The sequence below is a fragment of the Antedon mediterranea genome, chromosome 10, assembly GCF_964355755.1.
Source record: "Antedon mediterranea chromosome 10, ecAntMedi1.1, whole genome shotgun sequence".
NCBI classification, from domain to species: domain Eukaryota; kingdom Metazoa; phylum Echinodermata; class Crinoidea; order Comatulida; family Antedonidae; genus Antedon; species Antedon mediterranea.
In genome coordinates, this window is record NC_092679.1 from 3,899,190 (window position 1) to 3,920,668 (window position 21,479).

The 21,479-nt window shown below is 34.1% G+C and overlaps 1 protein-coding gene across 1 annotated transcript; it reads left to right on the forward strand.

The window, feature by feature from the left end:
• Positions 1–3,585: 3,585 nt before the first annotated feature.
• Positions 3,586–20,514, forward strand: LOC140060664 (putative sodium-dependent multivitamin transporter). The gene is made up of 14 exons (XM_072106964.1): positions 3,586–3,837; positions 5,897–6,116; positions 7,077–7,194; positions 8,401–8,468; positions 11,348–11,502; positions 11,984–12,124; positions 13,331–13,416; positions 13,607–13,647; positions 13,916–14,004; positions 14,659–14,801; positions 15,543–15,696; positions 16,405–16,507; positions 17,328–17,467; positions 18,331–20,514. Exons 1-14 carry the CDS (start codon positions 3,689–3,691, stop codon positions 18,491–18,493), a joined length of 1,770 nt encoding a protein of 589 aa, XP_071963065.1. The 5' UTR covers positions 3,586–3,688; the 3' UTR covers positions 18,494–20,514.
• The last annotated feature ends 965 nt before the right edge of the window (positions 20,515–21,479 follow it).

The following is a 21,479-nucleotide window of genomic DNA, read 5'->3' on the forward strand; positions in this document are numbered from 1 at the left end:
GCCTAGATGAATAATATTGTTATTGTTTATATTTGAAATAGGAGTGCCACCCCGTATGTATGATGCAACACCAAACATAATACAACGTACTGTTATAACCAATACATCCAGGGATTTCAAAGATAAGTCATTACTCCCAAGTTTGTCCATTAGGCTTATGTCCAATGTTTTTAGAATCGATTTCTACGCGTATGACAACAAGCAAAATAAACTAGAATAAAAAATAGAAATTGTGCTTAAATTATGAAGTATATCCTATCAAGAAGAGCGCGCGCACTATGAATAGGTAGGTCCGGGTTATAATTAATGTTCGTGTTGGCAATTCGAAATTATCATTTAATTAATAACTTTATAAAGACTTTAATGATCAACACAGCGTATAGGCTACAGTGAAAATATTTTTAAGGCACAAAGGTAATTGTATTGCACTCTTACTTTACACATATTAACTCTAATTAACCTGTTCATATGTTTGGAAATATGTTTAAACTTTAGCCAATAATTTTGACTGTATTGGATCTTGTTTTCATATAGAGAGACAACCACAAATTAAAATGCTCTCAGAATTAAACCAAGCGCACATCCTAGTTATTAAGAAGTGAACCAGGGAGATTTATGGGGGAAACGTACCCACATGATGGGGATAATATTTTTCTGCCATTATCCTTCAAGACGCCTTGATATTTTTGAAGCGCTATCAAAATGGACTGTACCGTAGTGTCCTAATGATATAAAACATAAATAAGAGGAGGACGGAGTAAATCACAGGGAGCATTCGCCGATGAAAACCAATAAGTTAATATCGCCTTTTCTGTCCATTTTTTTGTTCCACTTGCAAAAACGTAGGCCTACGCAAGGACGTAGGCCTAAGTCCAGCATGGTTTCCACTAGGACGTAACACAAGGACGTAAACGCAACGCAAGCTAGTTGACTAATGACAAGTGACAGTTTGAATAATCCATCGCTTGTGACGTGATTGGTCAAATCACTTACGTTGCGTTACGTCCTTGCGTTACGTCGCTAGTGGGAACCAAGCTTACTAGAACTAGAGACGCAACACAAGGACATGAGCGCAACGTAAGGGATCTGTTATTCGAACTGTTGCTTGTCATTGCGTTGTGTCTACGTGCTTGCGTTGCGTCCTAGTGGGAACCAAGCTTTAGTACTATTGACCAATCACGATCACTGTCGCTTGTGATTGGTCAACTTACTTGCGTTGCGCTTACATTGTTGCATAGTGGGAATAAATCCATCTCATCACGTACTCCTCATTATAAATTGAACAGAAATAAATAAATATAACTAAACATTTAAAAACAACTGATGTGGTAATTTCTTTTGACATCGCGAGCAGCCCTCGTTTGAATCTCAATATTTGGCATGTTTTGCAAAACGAGAATTTATGCAAGATATCCAATCGATACACTGGAAATAGTTCACCTGCTGTTGTTATTTAAACAAATACTGACTTTCCACATCATGCATTTACCAGCGAAACAATCAATTAAAAATAATAATAAATAAAAACACAACTGGCGACAATTACAATATAGGCATATGTTTATTAGGCCTATTATCAATTTTTTTTTTAAGGCTTAGAGGTCAACTTCATTTCGTCGTAAATAATAGGCCATATAATGAAAATGGTTTAATAATAATAATCTTTAAATAACCGTGTATTGTTCATTTTTAAAATGAATTGTTTTTATTCGTTTCTATAGGCATACTTAAGCTCTGTCTACACTATCAAACTTTATGTGACAAAAAAGTGTGATGTGCCCATATATGGACATGATGATGTCATATGACTACCATATTTGGGCATATCACACATTGTGGTCAAAGTAGTAGTCGACAGAGCTTTAGACTTTTAAAATATGTGATGCCGATGAAGAAGTTGTTATTAATATTATTTCATGTATGGTGATGTTTATAATAGGACACATTTGTAATGTACTCAAATGACGTCCAGCAATGATAAATGAAAGTAAAATTAGATTTAAATTGGTCACCAAGACTGATATGAGGATCCTTTGTTCGCGCTCCGCGCATCACCTAACTATACCGTCAATACAATTGATGCATTCTGTATATATAAATGAATAAATAATATTTATGAAATATATTAATGAAATTGAAATTAACTATAGGCCTAAACGTATGTGGTGACGTGGTAACAACAGATGGTTGGTACAGAATCAAGTTTGTTGCTTTCTATCTCTTGTATCTCGTTTCCCAGTATGCAATACAATTTCTTACCAACCATAATGTATGTGTAAACGCGTTTGCGAAACTAGAAGAAACGCGAAGCTGACGCGTGCATGCGTACACAAAGTGAATGATTCATTCAATAGGGAGGTTTCGCAACGCTACGAATACGATAACGAAAACGGATACGTCACACACACGTATCCGTTTTCGTTATAGTATTCGCCGCGTTGCGAAACCTCCCTAATATAAATCATCATATGGCCTCCACTTTAAATACACAGTTTCGTTAATGAATAATTTGTCGGGGACCAGATGAGATAGTTTTTAACCCATTTATCAAACGTAGGCCTATCTTCGTATTAAGTAAACTTTGACACAAAATCATTATTATATGGCCAATTTACACAGACGGAACGAGCGGTAACGGTAATAATAATATAGAATCTATGTTATTCCTTATGACCATTTACATACAACACGGAGCGGACCGACGGTTTCCGTTCAGGATAGATGCAGATTCTTCGTAGGAAAAGCTACATATTTCTGCTTACCGCTAAGCCTGTTTTCCTGTCGACGTAACGTTACATCGATAACCAACCATTCGTCTGTGTTTTACTATTCCACTTTTTTTCTTTAGTAAACAGCTTCAGGTATTAAAGTGTTTGTAGGTCAAATCAAGTATAGCTCAGACAAATTTTTTAGAAAATATTTTATAATATTTTCCCTATTATTATCTGCGGTAAACTATTAAAAAACTATTCGTTTTCTATACTGTGCGATTAAAACATCCGATTTCCGTCAATGGTTTTGGGGTTTCTTTTTTGGTAGATCTCGAAATTAAAAAAAGTCTAAAAACAAAATCTTCGACCAAATACCGAACCCGACAACGTCAGGGTATTAAAAATAGAATAATCTAAACGTCCAACTCAGTGATTGAAACTAATGAAAAGAAACTGAAGTGATCAGTAGGCCTACTAGGCGGTACCAATAATGTAGTCAAACATGTAATGTTGTATTTTTTTCAGTTGGTGGTAACTATAATACTGTAATATAAATAACTTATTTTAATTCTGTTTAACTTGATATCGATTGGTGGTGCGTATGTAAAAAAGGACAAACTGCTAATAAATAAAAAAGTAGTAAAAAAAACAATAACATAAAAAACTATACTACATTGTTTATTCGTATTACAAATACAATTAAAATGTAATTCTTTTATGAATGAATGATTCCCCAGAGTGCGTGGCCTATCCTCCTGAAAATTGACCAATCAGTGAAAAGAACGTTGAAGAATGCACCGCCCCGTTTTTTAACGATGCGCTGCTGCTCACTCAAGCGAGTCGTTAACAAATTATTAAAAAAGGCTCGGTCGGCACACTGAGGTCAGACAGAGATATACAATACATTCTAAGAGATCAAACATCGGATATTCTTGATTTATTAAAACTATTTGACACAAATTTCAATAAAACAGATAATGGATAACGATACAACTGATGCGGGAGATGAAATTGTCAACTATTTAGGTGTTCTTGACTATGTTATCTTAGCGTTTGTAGTTTTGATTGCCGCTGTGACAGGAATATATCATGGATTTGCAAAGGGTGGTCAAACTACAACAGAAGAGTAAGTATTTTTAAATTATTTATATCATAATGTATTCATATATTATGCTATTGTATGCCTAGGTCCTATACATATTACATAAATGTTTAAAATGCTAGGCTAGAAGCCGCTAACTAGCCGACATTCGTTCCGGCCGGTGCTGTTGCTGTGTGGTAGACTAGAGCCCACCCCACCCACGTCTATAATTTTATCATGATGATGAAAATGATTATGAATATATTGTTTTGTTTGGAAAATAATGTCTACTATTCATCCTCTGGGCTATACAATTTAATTGCAATAGAACACAGCTTTATTTACAATATAGGCCTAGGCTTGGATGGCCAGCCATCATGGGTGGAGTGATGGCACTGGATAGGCTAGACCTAGCTAGAGCCTAGGATATATATTATTATTAAGCCTAGCCTAGGCCTATACAAAATATAATAAATACAGTCACACTCTCCAATAAAATAAGATGTATTGTAATTGTTGTTAGCTAGGTATGCGTTTTTTATTTAAAAATGTATACTACATTTATAGCAGATATGATTGGGAATAGTTCACATAAACACACTTTGTTTGATTCTGTCTTGAATGTTTATATTTTAGAAGAGCGTCATAATCTGGAATAAACCTGTTTTTAATCAGACATTCCGGGTCACGTCGTGCGCTCTTTCAACCCATTGAGATGTTGTCAAATGTCCTTGACAACAACAACAGTTTGTAAAAAAGAATTCTGGAAAAATGCCAATTCTTTATTGTATCAAAACTATTCGCCCAGAATTGGAATTTCTGACAGTATTGTTAACACCATGTCAACTTGAAATTCTACTGTTAGTTTACACACAATATATACACAACACAACGTTGTTTCTCATGAGTTGAAATGAAAGCAATTTACGGTCACACCCACTGCCATACCTCCAGTTTTGTCCAATCACAGAGTCGTATTTACGTTATTTATTACGTAACATCTCGTTATTATGACAACGAACGTTTATTCTCGCATTAACAAAACATTGTACGACTATCACATGTCAGTGACGATTTAAATGGGTTGGATTAATGAAAAGCCAGTGTATGATCCCTTTAGGCTTTATTTATTCCTTTTTAAAATATTGTCTGTCTTTATATTTTGATTTTAAAGTTGTTTGTAGGCCTAAGTTTTTTAATGTCTTTTTCACATAAACACACTTTGTTTGACTCTGTCTTGAATGTTTATATTTTAGAGTGAATCTGGAATAAACTTGTTTTTTAATGTTATTGCTCTAAAAACCAGGATCATCATATGTAAAAGAGGTGCAATATCTATACCTTTTTCAATAAAATAAAAAATTCGTCCCCACGGGACGCCGACAAATTGGCTTTTGATGACAGTATGATGTACTTTGTGTATACTACTGTACTGTAGTTCCAGTGAATTAGGCTATATTTTGGAATTTTTATACTACTACAACCCAACCATTGAATGATCATCTCTGTCATTTTTGCTAAATAAAATAATATCGGTGCTGACGAATGTGATGAAGTAGACAAACGGTAAACAATGATACTTGTTTCGCAACAAATTATGGTTATTTCAATAATGTTGAAATAAGACATATTTCTCCATGGTTATCCTAAGTAATATTATACGTTTTTTCCTTCTGTTGCTCTGTTCTGTTGTATTGTACTGTACATAGTTGGTAGACAAAGCCTGACATTAAACGTTAAACCTACCCCACCAAAAACAACCGACAATTTGTTAGTCCTGAAGAATTCCAATAATTGTATTGTGTGACTTCTTCCTCTAATTATACTACTACTCTTATACACAGCCAGGCTATACTCTCCTCTTTGGGTAGATATAGTCTAGTCCGGTTACTATATCATCGAGTAATGAATAATGTCACAGTCGAACCCCTCCTTTGGGACACCCAATAGGGGGACAAGTGCCTACTGGGAAACAAAATGAAGGAAAAACAAGCTTTTTATATTACGGGGATATTTGTGAGGTCCCAGGCATGTAGGTATGTATATTAATATTTTCACACACATATTTGATGAATGACGAATTTCTTTCTGTTTTTTTCTAAAGGTTTCTGGTCGCAGATCGTAGTATGTTTAGCTTGCCGATTGCTATGACGCTGCTAGCCTCGTTTATATCACCTATCACGATTTTAGGAAAACCTGCAGAAATATATACATACGGCGGGCAATATTTCGTCTTTATTATTTGTCATCTTCTATTATTTCCAGCAATCGCTTTTATATTTATTCCAGTCTTTCACGGACTGAGGATAACAAGCGCATACGAGGTAAATAATTAATTACATTATATTTAGTTTTCATTATTATTTACATACTGTATTAATATGTCAGACAAGAAATTGACCTTTGTAACTCATTACTGTATCTGTAATTTAATGTTGTAGTTAGTAGGCTTAATATTATATTTCAATTGCGCAGTTCCAATAATTAAAGCTCTGTCTGATGTGCCCAAATTTGGACATGATGATATCACATCTTTATGTCAAACTAGTTTAGACAGAGGTTTAGAAACAGTGTTCCTCGTAACATTGTTAAAGCGTGGTTGTCTGGGAATGTAACAGTACTGCAGCACTAACGCAACGCAACAACGTACGTATAGGCGCAACACAACTGAGTTGACCAATCAACGCGATGGAACAACCGATGAACGGTATTCCAACAACATTTGGTTTCCAGTTAAACGTTACAGTTTGTGATAGTGCAATGACCCAATCGGCGTCCCATAGTATAAACTATAACACAATATATTGTGTACAATGTCGATTATTTCTTTTATCGTAACTATTGTTACGCACGTTGCATGATTCTAAACATTTTAATGTGTAAATACAGCCTACGCCCTTATTTAGACATTGTTTTAGTTTATGTCGGTATACCATGTAATAATATCGCTTCCTGTATCTTTTATGTTAAAATAGAGGAGTAACCAGTTACTCCCTCTTTAGGATTTTCTTTACTCCTTCTATTCACGTCACCTACTCAGTCTGCAATTGTTCTGGGATAAAAAAAAAAAAATTTTTCTTTTGTAGGAAAAAAATAAAAAATACTAATAAAAAATAAATAAATCAAATTCCCACCATACAGGTTCATAGGCCTACTACTGTACTACTCATTAATGGAACGTACATTTACCAACTCAAATTTCTAAACCTATATAAAATGCGTATGTTCATTCCGTTACGAAAACTAAATAACTAATTAATAGCTACTTTTGATTTATATTTCAGTACCTTAAACTACGATTTGGTCTACCGCTTCAAATATGTGGGGCAGGTATATTTATGTTGCAGACCTCATTTTATATGGCTATAGTCTTATACTCTCCCGCACTGGCCATAGAATTCGGTGAGTATACAAATGACAAGATTAGTACACAATTGATGAGTATGATGTTAAATTATCACTTCCACCTAGGAGGTTATATATCTGATATATAAATATATATATATATATTTGTTGTCTGAGATATTTATGTACTGTACGTGTGTGTGTGGTTTGTTTGTTAGCAGAACAACGTAAAAACTAAAAGACGGTTCTTAACCAAATTTAAACGACAGATAGATATGTGGTCACGGATCAGGATCCCAATTCTGGACTTTTTACTTAAGCTCTCGCTACACTATCAAACTAGTTTTATCAGAAAAGTGTGATGTGCCCAAATATGATAGTGATATGCCCAAATATGGTAGTGATATGTCATCATCATGTCCATATATGGTCACAACACATTTTGTTGTCACATACAGTTTGATAGTGTAGACTGCAGAGCTGTAGGCCTACATCAAAACAACAAGACCCATAATGTAGTACGTTTTCGTAGTCGGTGAAGATCAAAGGTAGGCCTAAATCCACTGCCTGGTCCACTCCTACTACCTTCTGGTGTTAATAAGAATGCTTATAGTATGTTATATCATAGAGATAATATCTCTATGGTTATATAGGCTTTCAAATACATTTGCCTTAATCCAGCGGAAACCCACAGGCCGGCTGTATGTTGGATGCCTTCTTTTACCGGAGTTGATTACTGAATTTATACGGGGCGCCGTTCGGGACAACGACTGGTTGCATAAATTAATAGTATAGTTATATTATATCTAGACCAAAATTCTAAGTTTTCACTAAAAGTTCACAGTACTATAAAATGACCCTGACCTTGTAATTGAATGAGAACTGAACAACCGCAGAGTGAATGTTTTGTGAAAATGACGTGAGAGAGGATGTCGAGATTGGAATATAGTTGTACAGTATATGCCTAATAATGGAGTAGTGGTATAATAAAAACCCACCACACAAGAAGCTTTTAAAGTAAAGTACTTCTATGGTTAGAAATATTACCATCTTGAAAATATAACATTATTTGCGATGTGGGATAAACAATACGATATCGTTGCATTTGAAATTAGAAACAAGTGTTCGAAATAAAAATGAATAGGCCTACAGATTTTTATACCGATATGATTTTGATCGCAGGCAAAGTCATAAGATGAAACGTGAATGTGATAATGTGACGAGGCAAAAGTTAATCGATTTTCAATGTGTTTTTTTTTTTAGTAACAAGTTTCGGTTTATGGAAAACGGTGATGATTGGTGGGATCGTATGTACTTTTTATACGTCATTGGTAGGTATTTTACAATGTGTTGGAGTGATTTAAAAATGTTGAATTATTCATTCTTAACTCCATGACTATTATTCCATAAAACTTGGTACTGTACCGTTCCAACTTGATACAACGCAACCACGTAGGCGCAACCTGAGTTGACCAATCACAAGCGACAATTGACGGTCCATCGCGTCATTATTGGTCAAATTATTCGCAGTGCACTTACGTAATTGCGTGCAAACGGTCCCAGTGAGATGTCGACTTTTCGAACCCGGCCAACTGTTTTTTAACGGGGTATTTTTATACTTCCTCGGTACCGGTGGTGGGCGTTATCAAACAGCAGACTAGTGGAAGATTTAATTTGAACCCATTTCCGTTCAACCTTCCATATGGTTAAACATTCACTATACTGTTAATGTTTAGAGTAAGGTCAAACCTCTGTAGCACCGACTGCTTATTACATGATTTCATTTCACTTACAAATTATTATTTAAAGCATGGTATAAAATAATATCTAAATAATATACACAAATATTGACGGTCGTAAAACTGAACTAAAAAATGTAGCCTAATAGTTTACCAGCAATTTTTACCGAACAATAAGACTGTGATTCGATGTGAATTGCTTGAATACCGATGATTGACAATAATTGATCAACAATATGTTCAGATGTACGAATAAATGTGATTAAATTGTAACATCGACCTGAGCGTTCTAATTTTGATAATAATGCAACTATTTTTTTACGCTCGCGTTGTTATTGCGAACAATTTATAGACGCGCTGGTTATGTTATCTGGAAGTGTACGCACTCCATTTAATTAGGCTAGTGCTATAATCAAAGTCACTACTACTGACTGGCCATGGACTGGCACAAAATATACTCCTGTAGAAAATACTTCGTCATCGCATCTTTGTTTAATTTCAACCGTCAATGAGAGTTGTAGTTGACCTATATTGAAACGGCCGACTGACCGTTGAATGACCTTTAAAGTACAATACTTTTTTAAAAACAAAACAGGTTGAAATATCCAAAATAGTTTATGCTTCAGAGGCTTTCGTGCCCTCCTATAGTATTTTTGTTATTAGTTGTGCCAACCGTTATTTGATTTTTGATTAAGATTATTTGAATAATTAAGTAGGCTGATAACTTTATTGTCTCGTTACGTTGTATACATGTGTGGGTTATGTGGGATTTATATGACGCCCAACGGTTATTGTTTACTTGGTTCTGAGTTCTATAGTATTTACAAACTTTTAAATTACGTCATTGACATCACCATAAGCGTTATTCTGGGCTTCGTTTAACATAGCGTTACATACAATCAATAAATACTTTTTGTCGTAATCTTTAGTAAACACTTTCAATACATAATATGATGACATAACAGTTCCCTATCTGTTTATCTCGTCACACAATCGTGTATAAATGGAATCGTTGAGTAGGCCTACAGTAGACAGTCTGTGTGGTGATTGATGTAAATTTGAACATGTTTTTAATATCTCAGGCATATAACTAAATTGATTACATTTGTTTATATAGTGATAATTTTATAACTATTTATATTTGTTGTAATGATTACTTTGTAACGAAATTGTGATAAACATCTTCACTTCCTCTACCATAGTGGTTAATCATGAAATAATTTCGTCTGTATCTGTTATAATTGATTAAGTGTAATTTAAAATCATTTTCTGATCAAAATAAACTTTCACCATGAATTGTATAAGAGTGACCCGGATTGGTTCATGCTGGTGACGTCGGAACGTATTGGACGTGCGCAATGCAAATGAGTTGACCAATCAAGCGACAGTTAGGATGATCTTTCAGTCAAATTACTTGCCGCGTGCTTAAGCCTGTTTTCCTGTCGACGCTATCGTTAACAATAATTGGCGATCTTGTACGTAAACATTTACAGGAAAAGGTACTCGCGATCGATCGTCGTTGAACTGTTAACGATCAATGACGATAGCGTCGAATATAACGTCAACAGGAAAGCCTGTTTTCATGTCGACGTTATCGTCGTTGATCGTTAAAGCCTGTTTTCCTGTCGACGTTATTCGACGCTATCGTAAACAATAATCGGCGATCTTCTACGTATACATTGAAACGTTATCTTTTCAACTTGATCGTTTTTAAACGATCGTCGTTGAACTAAGAATTAGGCTCATCAACAAACCGCACCCAAAACTGAATTGTTTGTGTGTTCGTCAACAACTATAACATGCACTAAACTGCATACATTTCAAATTTAAATCAACATTTTGTCAAATTTGTAGCATGTTCTTGTCACATCTGTTGCCGACCAGCGCGGTTTGTTTCGATCATCGATTAATCGATTATGCATATAGAATTACCAAACATCAACACATGTACAATTTAGCTTGGCTGTGTTGAAACTCAATATGTAGTTTTTACCAACAGTGTACATACACAATATTATATCAATTGATCACTTCAATATTTTCAAAGACAGATTCAGTCAGAATTCATCAATTTCACGATAGTTTATAGTTACTATTGAATCAACATTATCAATTCTTTGCCGTCACAAATGAAACCACTAATTAAAGTATCGTCGGCATGGTTGTTCGTTTTAGGTACCATAGGCCCACGTCCCATTTCATTTTTTCGGCCAATTTTACGCAATCTACTTTCTAGCAATTTTTTGTTGCGGTAAAATGGAAGAAACAACATCGTAGTCGATAGACAAACAGAAATAATTTAATTAGATTACTACTACAACCCATATGTTTCGTTAGACACTACGAATCACATAGTTTACGCGCGCGTAAACATTACTATCAATTATTGAACACGCGCCGCGTCTACATTTATGTGACTGTTGTCACTGTCGATTACTGGCCATCATTCTATCTATTCATTCATTTAATAGGGAGGCATGAAAGCTGTTATATGGACTGACGTCATCATGTTCGTTGTGATATTTGGAACCACCGTTATGGTTATAGTAACAGGTGTCGTGAAGGCAGGTGGTGTTGGTCACGTGTGGGAGACAAACAAGGAGGCTGGTCGCCTTGATTTAATACAGTAGGTGATAAACACAATTAATAAATAAAAATAATGTTGGCACGGGCCAGCAATCATGGAGGCCGTTATCGACTTTTATATTATGAAGTAGAATGTCATGTATATAAATATATAAAGCTCTGCCTACACTATCAAACTAGTTTGACAAAAAAAGTGCCCAAATATGGAAGTGATATAACATCATTATGTCCATATATGGGCACATCACATTTTTCTGTCACACAAAGTTTGATAGTGTAGACAGAGCATTAGATTCCTGACTGTATTTGTTATAATTAATGGAAGTCAAGATTAATTGTGAATGTATACAAATGATCTCAGGGCACCACTTATACTTGTAAAAGCATTTTTTCTTGTTTTGTGGTTGTCCCTGTTTCATTTCTTCTCAGTTTTACATTGTTACAAATTTACTTTATTTTGTCGTGCTTGAAATTACATAAATATCTCGTATCACTAAGTTCCCGACTTTTAAATATTTTAGATTTCCTTGGGATCCAACTCAGCGTATGACATTTCTGAATTTGGTAATCGGTGGTTTTATGAACTCACTTCCGATGTGGGCTGTCAGCCAAACGGCCGTTCAACGATTTCTGGCTGCAAAGAGCATAAAGGATGCACAAGCGTAAGTGGCAATCCTTTTGATCGTTTATCATCATTGTCGTCTTCTTTTCTGCTGTTAATGATTAATTTTGTTGAAGTTTTATACAAGTTTAAAGCTCTGTCTACACTATCAAACTTTATGTGACAAAAATGCCTATTTATGGACATGATGATGTCATATCACTACCACATTTTGAGCATATCACTACCATATTTGAGCACATCACACTTTTTTGTCAAACTAGTTTTTATAGTGTACAGACACAGAACTTTACTCTCTTGTTTTTCTAGTAGTAGTGTATTTCTTTTCCTTGTATATTGTTATTTAAATTGAATGAATGCATTGATTGAACCAAATCACATATTAGTGCCGGGTGAGTGAGAGATGAATACTATACAATTACTCGATTAGAAAGTGACTTTGAACCTTACTATTGACTTTGCCACGTCTTACTCTGTTCACGTTTGAAAGACTCTCTTCTGTACGACCAAGTGCCGTGGACTAATCCACAGCAAACAAAACCTTTACAACTCTTTACAGATCTATATCCTCATTGTTGGAACCTCATACATAAACCAGGGAGTTGTTTAAACTCCCTGCTTGAACAGTTATCTTGAATAGCTGCCATCGACGTTGTTAGCCTAGTAATCATTATGAATGAGAAACTATATAGTTTGTGTACTATACTGTATTATTATTACTATTGTGTGACATTTGTGCATTCCAACTTAACATAACCGCAGCGCATTGAGACGTTTGTGGAATGCGCTATATGAATGAATATTTTAATATGATGTCTATCATTTAAATGTATGAGACATGTTGGTTCCACAACGCCCATTCTAAAAATCACTGAAGTGGTACACATTTAAAAATGATAATAAAGGCCTATTGTATCTGAATGGTTTTTGTTATTGTTACATTTCGGTTAATGGTCTGCAAGATTGTTATGAATATATTGAACAACAACACTATACTTGCCACAAAGTCTTCAGTTATTATTTAGCGCCACCAGTGGATGGGCGTTTTGATGATTTTTTTTTTCGAAACATCCAGATTAAGTATAGCTATGACACGCCATGTGTGTAAATATGTTTTTTATTTTTTATGAAATATAGAACCTAGCAACATTGATATCAAAGTTTCTAAAGCGTTACCTACAAATGTTTTAGTTTCTGTTTTGATTCAGCTTTTTTTCATCGTGTTTCGATGGTTTTTGTTATTCAGATCAATATGGCTGAATCTTCCATTTGTCAGCTTGTTGTTATTCTTGATTGATTACGAAGGACTTGTTTTATACACTTTCTATAATGGTAAGTTTTGTCATTTTTAAAAATTTCATACGCATACAACAGCGATCACAAACTCGCCAATTACAAGACGAATGAACCATTTCATGCTTATAAACTAAGTCTCATTTGAGGCTTACGGAATCTAGTTTTTAGGCGCGCACGCATACGTAGATAATTCGATTTTAATTTGACGTTTTATTTCATTCTTCAGAGGCACCAAATGTTCCACCAAATGTTACAAAAAGTGACCAAGTAAGTTTACCTTGAATGTTCCGTTTGTTGTAAATAATCTTAAGTTATATGGATTATTTCTCTATTCACAATGTCTACGAGAGTAATTAAAAAGACTGTGTCCTAAAATAACCCCTCTGGTCCTACAGTCGCAGTAGGCCAAGTTCCCTGTAAATGGATGGGCCAATCGCAACTCGCAGTAGACCAAGTTAATTTTTGAGACTTTTGAGAATATTTGTATAAAATAAATATCTGATAATTATACAATCATTTTGATTTTATCTTTTAGATTATTATTCACTTTGTAAGTGAGCAATTTGGGCATGTACCCGGTTACCAAGGTCTGTTTATTGCGTGTCTCTGGGCTGGTACCCTGAGGTAAGTTACAGAACTGTAAGCGACGCAATCATAAAGCTTGGTTCCCACTCAGGACGCAACGAAAGGACGTAAACGCAACGCAAGCGTGTTGACCAATGACTAGCGACAGTTCTAATAATCCATCGCTTGTGATTGGTCAACTCACTTGCGTTGCGTAGTGAGAACCAAGATTTAGTATTTGTACGTCAACTGAAAGTTAACTTCATTCGTACTTTATTTACAATGAATAACATACGCCGATCCACCACTAGTGCTAGTACCACTAGTACTAGTACCACTAGTAATACATGTAATGAACAATTGGCACATAGTTTGCTACGTATGTATACCGTTATACATTACATTAATCACGGCACCACCAACCAACCATTTAGTTAATCCTTTGATATTATGTCTGGCTGCGACAAATACCAACAGTACTGTACAATGCACTTATTCTCCGCGGCACGCGTTGTCTCTTAAGTGGCGTGGAACTGATTGTGTCGCAGCCACAGATAAACACTTTGATCTCCTTGGTTGAACAGAGTTAAATGTTGCCTAAATGTGTACGACGAATCGGGGATCACTCGTGATTGCATTGGCGGTGAGGTAGCGATATTTAAACCAGGCTTTGTTTAATGAATGTACACAACTCTTTCTTTCTTTTTCAATCAGCACAATTTCATCTGGACTGAATGCTATGATTGCAGTGACACTGGAGGATATGGTAAAACCATTCCGCCGCTGGCAAGCCAACAGAAACAATACCGAAGTGGTAGAAGACGATAGAAGTGATACATTTAAATCTAAACTATTGAGTGAGTGACTATTATAATACAAATACTCCACAAAACGATTGTAAAGCAACTTAAACGTTAAAATATTTTCAAATTACTTTTACCTGTTATACAATAGCTGGTATGTAATAGTTGTCTTTTCCATTTAAACCTTTACAAGTAGTCTTCATATTAAATTAGTAAATCGGTCATTACTATTTCATTTCGGAAATAATCCGTCCGTAGATAAGACTGAATAAAATTCATGTGAGTTTTCCGAGAGGGCGACATTAATAAACTAGGCATGTTCAGGATATGATAGTTATGTTGAATACAGTATGTGCAATATGCTTAAACCAAGGAGTTGTAAAATATTAATTATATTAACTCTCTGCTTAAAAATAAATTTCTCCTAAGGCAAATTACTGTAAAAAATGACAATGATGTGGGTATCAGTTGCTGTATCTATCTCAATAGAGATACAAATAAGATAAGCAGACAGCTAAATCAAAACGATAAAGTAAAACAGCCAGAAATGAATTTCAAAGCTTTCGGGCAATAAGCATCCTTCAGTGCATGTGTGATGCGCCCAAATATGGTAGTAATATGCTCAAATAATAGTAGTGATATGACATTATCATGTCCATATATGAGCATTTTTTGGCCACAAAGTTTGATATTGTAGACAGGTTATAAATCAGTCATGCTATATTTTCTAGATATGTAATTCATTCCATAACATACATTTACTAAATAACAATATTATCTCTTTTTTTTTTAAAGCGTGTGTTTATGGAGCCATCAGTATATTCCTGGCGTTCCTTGCAGCTGAAATGGGGACGCTAGTTTCTATGGCTAATTCTGTTTTTGGGGCGGCTGGGGGGCCGTTACTTGCAGCATTTACACAAGGGATGATGTGGAAGAGAGCCAACTCTGCGTGAGTGTTTACACATAATATTTGTTTATGTTTACCATTGTGTCAATAACCGGAGTGACGTAAGCAAGGTAAATGACTGATAAGAACAGGACAACAAACAACAATTGAAGACAATTTGACGCGCACATAAAAGAAGGCTTAATAAATAATAAAAAGTAAAAGATAAATATTTTGCATACATGGTGTGTCATACGTATACTTTAAATCAAAGGAAAGCTTACAGCATGTTATAATACATGTCTACGTTCACCGTCAACTTCGTAATTTCTTTGTATTGTCACCGAAGTTATAATTTGACTGCTTATTTTTTGCATGTTGATCTGTACGATATATTTTTTAATTATCGGCAGTTAATAATGGTGGTAATAATGTTGCCCACGATGATTTAACGATCGACGTGCAAAGAATTCTAACTAGACGATGATAGTCCATATAGACCGACACAACTGGATCGTTTCTACCATGGACCTTAGGTCCATGCTTCTTTCTACCAGTAGGTCCATGCTTCTTTCTACCAGTAATGCATCCATTCCCTGATACATCTATGTGATAGTTGCCCCGTAACAACTTCCTGTACTTCCTCGAATGTAGCCGGTCCTTCTACCGAGTAGTCTGTAAATTTACGTCATCTACTAGATTTATTCACTGAAGGAAGTACGACAATTCCGATAGTGTTTCAATTGATAATTTGTTTTTGCTATCTTACAGAGGGACATTAGCTGGGGTTATAGTTGGGTTCATATTTGGTGTATGGATCACGTTTGGTGCAATGCTCAGTGGCGACGATCCAGATACATTTTGGTTATACAAAGTAAGTCGTCCCTTTTACATGTTTTAAAGATGTATTGTCCCTTGAAACACAAAAAATAAAAAAAAAATATTTAAATTGGCCATATCAAAGTAATATTAAAGTTATTCACTTTAAGTCGAAAATTTGAGCCAAAAATAACAAGTTTACGTAATTAACATGTAAATTAATTTGATTACATTTCGTCTGGAAAAAAAAAGCGAAAGTAAACAAAGATTTCAAATCGCGAGTATTTCATTTCATTTCACATTTATTCAATTAATGAAAACTTAAAACAATGTAAACAATATAAACAAATAAAGGTTTCATTAATTTGGATCAGACTTAGTATGCATTATGAATGATGCTAATTGTTTACAACTTGTCACGGTTGAGAAGGTGTTTTCACACAGATTGCGAGGAAGTTTTATGATTATAGGCCTACATAAAACAAGCATGTTGCATTATGAGATATGTTTGATCGAAAACTTTGATTGGAAGTCAAAGTTATTTTTTGAACAAAAAAACGTCTGTATTTCAGTGAAATTTTTTTTTTCGACTAATTTTTGGTGAAAGTTAATAACTATTATGATAATTCAAAATAACCCACTTTTTTTCGAAATATTTTATTTTTTTTTAATTCGTCAAAGGGACAATACATCTTTAAATGTTTTTATTTTACTTTTGCTGTAAAATATGAAATAATTGATTTATCGTCATCGTTTTAACCAAGGCAATCTAACACTGAGCTCGTTCGGGACTAATTTTGTCGACATAATACAATTAAACGGCGCCAGCATTCTCCTTTCCTAATAAACCTGAACATTAGTTTCATTCGTTTTAGATATCTTTCATGTGGTACGCCACCATTACGTGGGCAATTTCAACTATCGTTAGCATCATTGGGAGTGAGGTGTATAGATATTTTAAACCTCAAGAGAAAGAAGAGCCAATCGACCCATCGCTCCTTGTCACATTCTTAAGGTAAGTCTTAGGGTAGCTCCATGGTTATAAATACCCTGTTTACAATGCCAGCGAGCTCCAAAGAAACCGGTGTCGTGTCTGGACGTAGTTCCTTTTTATACCCGATTTATTAGTTCGAGGTTCATCCCCTTATGTTTGCGCTTGTTGTCGACAGAGCAAAGAGGGTACTAATGCGTGGTTCCCACTAGAGACGCAACACAACGACGAAACGCAACGTAAGGAATTTGATCAATCACAAGCGATGAACTGTCGCTTGTGATTGGTCAACTCGCTCGCTATAAAAGGCGGTTTGATGAAATAAAACTGTTTTGTTTTGTGAAGAAAGGGAAGATTGAGATGAGAAAGGAAAGATTGAGAGGAGAAGGGGAAGATTGAGATGAGAAAGGGATGATTTAAGGTTTCTAACAAAAAGCAAATTCAAAAAAGAAATGAAAACATATTATTTGTTTGTATAGTGATATTTATTTATTTTATAAGAGAATTATATTGTATATATTTGAGAGAAAGTGTATTTAAAAAAAAAAAAAAATGTTTATGTATATTAATTTTATTTTAGACAAGTTGCCCTAATTTATTTATATAACTATTTATACTTCAATGTTTAGGGGCTGAACTTGATTAGTTTTAACTATTTTTTAGCCCTTCCCTTGATATAATTATTATTATTTGTATATTATTACAATGTTTATAATTTATATTTATGGGTAGGTAAAGAAAGAAAGAAAGAAAGATGAGAAAGGGAAGATTGAGATGAGAAAGGGAAGATTGAGATGAGAAAGGGAAGATTGAGATGAGAAAGGGAAGATGGAGTAAAGTGACGTCGCTCTTTCAGATATTTATATACATATTTGTTTTTATTCCAGACCAAGAGACGTTTACGAGACGGTTGAGCTCGCTGTTGTTTCGAACAACAGGACTAATCAATCTGGCGGTGGTAACATGGAGTCAGAAGGCGAAGACGGGGATTTGAAAGAGTACACAGTACACAAAAGAAGCCTAGCGCAAACTGCTGAAAACCAGTGTTAAACTTAGGCGTCACTAAAAATAAAACTCCGACCAGCAGTTGGTTTTTTTTTTAGAAACTGCCTATTTTAGGTTGAATTCAATGATGAACAGACACGTGACGGCGCGCGCGATCATGTATTACGTCATCAATAAATGATGTATATCCGATTTCGTAATATTTAGCGTAATGATTAATTAGCGCAGAACATTTCTTCCCATGGTATAGAAAACAATAATATGTTAATACCAAATTTTATTCTATTATAAATAATTTTCCAAAACAAATTCCCTGTTCTTTTTGTTACAAAGTTAACATAACAAAATGAATGGTTACCAAAAGGGAAAATTTATGACATTTTATTTTATGAAACTGTCTTCCATTTTGAAGTACCAGTACTTTTCTTGTATTCCAATTGTTTCTTAATTATTATTTATCAAAACGCGAAATTAAAGTAAATGTTGGGTGTGTGGGTGAATCAATCAATCAACTCCTTAATTATTTTAGTAAACCCGTGATGAATGTTGGGTGGGTGAGTAAATCAATTTATTTGGTGGGTGCTACAGTGGTGCTCCTAGTTTAGTAAACCCATGGATGGTTTGTTGAGTGGTGTTCTATGAAGTCTAACCAGAAGGTTTGACCGGTAGATCTGTCCACTCAACCCCGCAGTCAACCATTTTTTGGCATGGGATCCTTCTCTTACTGCTATAAAAATGTTTTCTCGACATCAAAAAAGAAATGATAACATTTTTAATGCTTAATCTTTGGTGTTAAGTCAACATTTTTATTTTCGAGAATCGGAATAAATGCTTTTTTTTTCAACACTAGACAATGCAAGTGGCGTATCTCGGTACGAAGTTACATGTGAACACACGTTTAGTTATAGATAGATTATGTTGTTACGTGTGAACGCGTTCCGGATACGTCACAAACCTTTTTTTTCTATTGGCTTATTTTCACTATGTGAATGTTTATAAGTGTGACGTCATATTGAGATGTATCATCTCTGTTTAAAGTTCGGCATATTGACGAACTGTGATGATGGACATTTTTTTTTTCCTCTCAACTCCCATACTATACAAAGACTAATATTTCAGGACCGATTTTTGTGGAGACCGTTTTTTCGAGATTAAGAGGATGACTCATAATTTCATAACGCACATATTCAACTTTTAGAAAATATAAAAATATTATATGTTATTATTATTATTGTTATTAATGTTATTATTATTAGTTTAAAGCCACCAACAGAATTTTTATTTTAACAAGACTTATTTTATGATTTATGTCCGTATTTGTGTCTTTGTGAAATTCGATTTCGACTATATTTATTATGCTGCAAATCTAAATTAAATTGTACGAATAATATTGTCAGATAAAATATTAAATCCAGTTAGGCCTCAATTTACTGTATTTTATTGAAATGAATACAACGTTCTATATTTTAAGAATTGTGAAATTTTAATTACTGTACTTTGTATATCTGGTCATTAGAATGACGAAACAAACCAAATGTATCTTTTTTGTATCTCGTTTTTGCTTCGTTTTTTTTTTTAGACTACGTGCAATTTGAACTTGAACGCATTAAAATCTTGTAATATTTAATTATTATTATTTATTAAAGATGTATTGTCCCCAAAACATAAAGTATAACATCAATCAAACATATGCCGTTTTGTAATTTTACTATAAAGTTATTCACTTTTGTAAGATTTTTCTTATTAAAAAAAAAAGAAAAAAACAGACTGTTAACCAAAAACTAGGTAAATATTTTCAATGTTTAGTGAATAATTATTATCAAAAATTAAAATGGCTGAGAGGCAACAAAAGACAAATTAAATTATTTTTTTAGGGGACAATATATCTTTATAAAACATACAAACAATTGTACTTAGGCCTGTGTAATGACGTTGAAGCGGTATGGAAAGCAAGTGTTAAGATTGTTGTTATAAACACATCAATATAAAAAACGTTTTCGTTTATTTATAATAATGGCCTAACTTAAAATACAGTTTGCTTGTTGAATTATAATAAACTACTATTCTTAAAATATTGTTTTTTCTTTTGTTAAGTGATAATTATTTAATTAACTCTATGTATTCGCGAATTTAGTACGCACGCGCACGTAAATAAATAATAAAAAAATAAAAAATACGATTTAATGCAAAAGCACTCCTCCATAAACAAATCTCGTAGAGTAGTTTTGCTCCAGGGGATTACTGTAGTGTTTGGAGAGCTGAGAATTGTAGAATTCGTAATGCGCCCTCATGTGTTGATGTTTCCGTGATTATAAATTTATTAACAATAGTGTAGCTATTAATTATTAGCGAACATGAAACACTAATTTCACGTAATTATTTCGTACTTTAGAATACGAAATATAAAAAGAGAGGAAAACAAGTATAATATTTAATAATTGTATTGAATGTTTATTAATAGGCCTATACTAATGTTGCCAATTCCCACTCAAATCAGAGGGATAATAACAACAAAATTAAAAAGGTGATAGGCATATAAAGTATGGATATAGTAGTAGGCCTATATATTCTTCACAGGCTTCTTATTGTATGCTGGATAAAACTACAGTAGGTTACTGACACAACCAAATTATTCAAGCTAATGTTAATAGACTCAGTCCGATATTTAACAATAACTTTTATTTATCCTAATACTTTAGTATGGTCTTCTTGACAAGGGAGATTGTGAAACCATTGAGCTATACCATGGAACTATAGTTCCATGTAGTTAATGGCCGGCTATACCAAATATATAGCTCCATGGTGAAACATAAAGTATAAGTATATTGTATCACTAATACTCAATAGGCCTAGCCTAGTTGTGCAGCTGCGTTTATAATAGACCTAATTAATAATAGTACTATCGCGCGCCAATAGCCCTTCTAATTAAAAACCTTGTTTTCTGCTTTAAAAATCAAGTCAAGTAGGCCATTTATTACCATTTATTTATTATTTATCACTGACTGCAGGAGGTGTGCAATTGTTTTTTACC